Below are 4,209 nucleotides of genomic sequence, written 5' to 3' on the forward strand. Positions count from 1 at the left end.
GCGCTCCCTTACTTGATGGCGTAGTTGCACACCAGGAACACGGCTCGGCGCCACGTGCTGCCCCACACCCTCATGTTGGCGCAGGTGTTGACGGCACAGCCCAGTCTGTTGGAGGTCGCCCACACCATCTGCGGCCGAGACGGAAACCGGAGTTACGGAGCCTCCCTGGAGGCCGGGGCTCGCAGAGCCGGCCTCCCGGAGCCCGCCGCAGAGGCACCCCGGAGTGGGGCTTGTCCCACCGGGGAATGAAATCCTGCTGGCCTGAGTTTCTCGGGTGAGATGCTGTGGCCACTTTGGGCCCTGTTTTGTCACTTGAGTGTGATTTTTGCGTGTCCCTTTTTTGCCTGCAGGCAGAGGCTGGGGCGAAGGCTGGCCTGGGGCTCGGCCGCCGGGCAGAGGCAGCGCGCCGGTAGTTAAAGGTCGGCGGGCTTTGCCGCGCAGCGGGGAAGCAGAGGGAGGTTTTCCGCCTCGTCTTGGCCAGGCGCCTGCTGGATGTGCCGGGGCAATGAAGGGGCTGCATTCACGGGGAAGCCAGACGTCGCTGCACACTAAAAAGCTGCTCTGTCGCGACAGCGTTGATTCACGACCAGCAAGAGCAGCGAGGGTTTACTTTCTTTTTCTTCACAACCTTTGAGGTGCTATTGGGGTACTAAGGAGCAACCGAGGGCAAAGCAGGGGAAAAAGCTTTAAAAAAAGGTAAAATGTTCTAGCCAATTGGCCTAAAGGCTGAGCGAAACCGTCCTGCAGGGAGCGGCTGCCGGTTCCCAGCCTCCCCGTCCCCGGGCGCCTCCATCCTCTCCCGGGGGTGCCGGTGCTGCAGCCCGGCCGAGGGGCCGAGGGGCCGAGGGGCCGAGGGGCCGAGGGCGGCGGCGCGGGCGGCGGCGCTCACCTGCGTGTAGTGGCTGCACACCGCGGCGCTGCATCTGGACGGGCAGCGGGGCCTGCACTCCCACGGCTGGGGGAAGGAGTAGTGCTGCTTCTCGTGGTACCACGATTTCACCAGATCCACGATGGAGCGGTACCTGYGAAAGGGCGCACAGGCGAAGCCCCGCTGGTATCCGGGTACCCCCGGGGCTCTGAGGAGCAGGAGTTTCTAGGAGACACCCYGGAGAAACACGGGGGTTACCCGTGTTGGGACATGCAAGCAGGAGAACTTCCTCCTCCTCCTCCTCCTCCAGCTCCCAGAGGAGAGGTCCTGGGTGAGAGGAGGGGCAGGAAGGCTGCGGCTCATCCTCAGGGAGTGGGGAGAACAACGGGGGACGGAGCCAGGCATGACCCGTGAGGCCGGTCCAGAGCAAACGTGCCTGCAGGGAAGGGTGCAGCCGCATCCTTGCACCGAGTGCACGTGTGGCCGAGGACGGAAGCAGCCTCTTGGAAGGCCTGGCCCTCTCCGGAGACGTCCGAGTGCTCAGCAGCAAGCTGGGAGACCACGACCTACGTTCTCCCGGTGTGTGTGCCCCGTCGGGCAGCGAGACGGGAGCGAACGCTATACCCCCAAGCGAGCAGCAGGCAGGCTCTGCTTTCCTGCATTTTCCTGCTGGAAGAGYTGGTCGCCCTTCCCATGGCACCCGTCCCCCAGCTCGCCCGGCTCCAGGACGCCGTCCTTGTCCCTGGGCCCGTCCCCCCCTCCAGCCTGCAGCAAGGTGCTCCACAGCTTTCCTCCCGAGCAGGGGCCRGGCTGGCTGGACGCTGCCCCGCGCACGACTCTGTCCTGCCCTTGGACTTGCGTTTGGCCCTCGGCAAGGGAAATCCAGGACAGCTCGGTTTCTCGCTCGGGGCGCCGCTGGCGCTGCCCTGCCAGCAGTGAAGCGGGGCGCCAGGGGCGGCGCGAGGACGCCGGGGTGTCCGGGGCCACCTACCTGCCCGACTGGATGGAGAGGTTCTGCCCCACGTACTTCATCAGCTGCGGGGGGCCGTGGTCCCACAGGCAGCGCGCGGCCCAGGCCTCCGCGGCCCGGGCGAGCCTCTCGTCCCACACCTGGCAGCGGGGAGAGGGAAAGGGCAGGTGGGGATTTYGGCTGGCTGGAGCTGGGACGAGGAGACACCCCCTCCGTCGGCTCGGGAYGGACTCTCTGAGCCACCCTGCGTGCAGCAGAGCCGCCTTGGCCCGTGGGCCTGGAAAGGCGCGTTCAGGGGCGGCCACGCACGGCGGAACGGCTCCAGCCGCGTGCAGCCCCCGGTTGCATCCTGCTCGGGCACAGCACGGTGCCGTGAAGCAATCCAGGCCCCGCGTGCTGAACGCACTCRCCCCTACCCCCTTGCTAAGCGGAGCCCAAAGTCGCCGGATAAAAGCTGCTCAGAGCCCGCGGTGCTGCTGGCGCATCCTGCCGCTGGCGCCCGGCAGCGTCCCCACCGCCGCGGCCGGCCGCGCGCAGCGTTGTTATTCTAACTGGTCGGCACAGCTGCTTCCTTCATGCATTATTTACAGCTCTCTCACCCATCCTGAACTGCCTTGGGGACGAGCCCCAGCCCTGCTGGGAGAGAAAGGGATAGCTGGGGCCTTATCCGAGAAGGCTGCAATTTAGGGCAGGTGCAAAGCGGTGCAGGACGCCCCGGGCATCCGCATCCAGAGCCGCCCCGCTGCTCCCAAGCAGCTCCGCCAGCCCAGGGCTGCGTCCCGGTCTCCAGCCAGCGCCGCAGGGCTTYCCCGTCCCATCCTGTGGGGCCGGTGTGGGAGCAGAGCGGCGTCCAGGGGGTCGTGCTGYCCCGTGCCCAGGCAAGTGGCCTGGAGCCAGCTGGAGGCAGCCGCCGGTGCAAAATCCCTCCCTGCCTTTGGGCTTGATGCGGCAGGTCCTGCCCAGCGCGGCAGCACCGTGGCCCGCGGTCRCCTCTATCGCGAGGAGGGGGCCTGGCAGCGGCGTGTGCAGCCAGGCTCCACTTCACCGTGGCCAAACTGGGCTCCTGGACACCGCATCACCCTATCTGGACCCAAACTTAGTCCTCATTTTCCTGGCTATTCCCAGCAGACACCGATTCCAGGGAGCGCTGGCCCGACTCAGGAAGGTTTAAAGGCATTGCYGGACTCAGGGTGGCTACTCGTTTCCGCGCTCCTGCCCTTTCCTTTCCGCAGTGACGCTCTGCGCAGCGGTGTGCGCGGCCTCTCGAGGGACCCCGCGAGCCCAGAGCTTCCCAGGCCAGGTGGCTATCGGCAGCAGGACCTGAGGCTTTCTTGCTCTTCCYTTCCATTTCTGCTCCTTGGTGAACACACCAGGACCCTCCCAGAACCCGGCATGTGCCCACGGAGGGAGAAGGAATAAAATGCCCAAAGCTCATAGCACCGCAGGGAGGGATGTAACGACCTCCCTTTCCCTAAAACTGCCTTGCAGGCGGTGGCCTTTGCAGCTGAGGACGGATGTGCCACCCCACAGGCTGCAGAAGCGGGTCGGCGCCCGCTCGCCCAGCGCCATCCCGCCCCGTGGCGCCCGGCACCGGCACTCACCATGTACTCCATGTTGGCAGCCGGCGGGGACACCTGCGCCCGCACCTGGTTGTGGTAGTCCAAAATCGCGCTCATGTCCCGGGGGGAGATGTAGCGCCTGCGCCGGTTCCTGGGCACCCCGAGGCCCGGCACGGGGCCGGTCGCCCCGCTGCTGGGGGCGCGCAGGAGCTCGGTGGCGTTGGGCAGCACCAGAGAGCTGGATTTCTGCGTAATCCAGAAGATCAAGCCAGTGACATAGAGGTGCAAGTGCAGTAAAGTCATTATAGCCCTGCTGCTCGAGCGAATCGACTGCTTTCTGCTGAAACACAAAGTCAGGTAAGGATAAGGCAGCTCTCCGTTCCTTACTCCTGGCGTAATCCTGGATCTAAAAGAGAAAAAAGAAAAACAAATGCACCATTTATTTCTGCATTTCACCTGTAAAATCTATTTCCCTAAATATGATGCAAATAAATTTTCATTTTTTCATTTTAAAAATAAATTTTAAAGCTTAGTCTGTCTGATGACCTGTAATTCCTGCCCATTTATCACAGTACCTTCACTGGGACCAGCAGGGAGATATTTGGGGAATTTTTCTTGTTTTTACTTAATTTCAGTGTAAAATCTCCCCCCGTTTTTCCAATTATCACACATACCCGCCAGACAGGGGCTAATTAAGAACATGCTGAGCTGCCAGCRGCAGTCGCCTGCCCTGTAATTTCACAGGCTTTTGGTATGTTGAGTAAATCCCCAGAACAAACGGAAATCTTAAACAGATAAAGGAACGAACAGCA

At 63.1% G+C, this 4,209-nt stretch overlaps 1 protein-coding gene across 1 annotated transcript in view; it reads right to left on the reverse strand.

Annotated features, from left to right (window-relative positions):
- R3HDML (R3H domain containing like) overlaps positions 1-3,700 on the reverse strand; it is a 5,107-nt gene extending 1,407 nt beyond the window's left edge. Inside the window, exons 1-4 of the mRNA XM_085313881.1 lie at positions 3,440-3,700; positions 1,860-1,978; positions 890-1,022; positions 13-128 (exon numbers count right to left, since the gene is read on the reverse strand). Coding sequence (XP_085170007.1) covers positions 13-128; positions 890-1,022; positions 1,860-1,978; positions 3,440-3,700 — 629 coding nt within the window. The remainder of the gene's footprint in view (positions 1-12; positions 129-889; positions 1,023-1,859; positions 1,979-3,439) is intronic.
- Positions 3,701-4,209: the final 509 nt, after the last annotated feature.

The sequence above is a fragment of the Rhea americana genome, unplaced genomic scaffold (genome assembly GCF_003343005.1).
Source record: "Rhea americana isolate MKP2758 unplaced genomic scaffold, rheAme1 scaffold_4, whole genome shotgun sequence".
NCBI lineage: Eukaryota > Metazoa > Chordata > Aves > Rheiformes > Rheidae > Rhea > Rhea americana.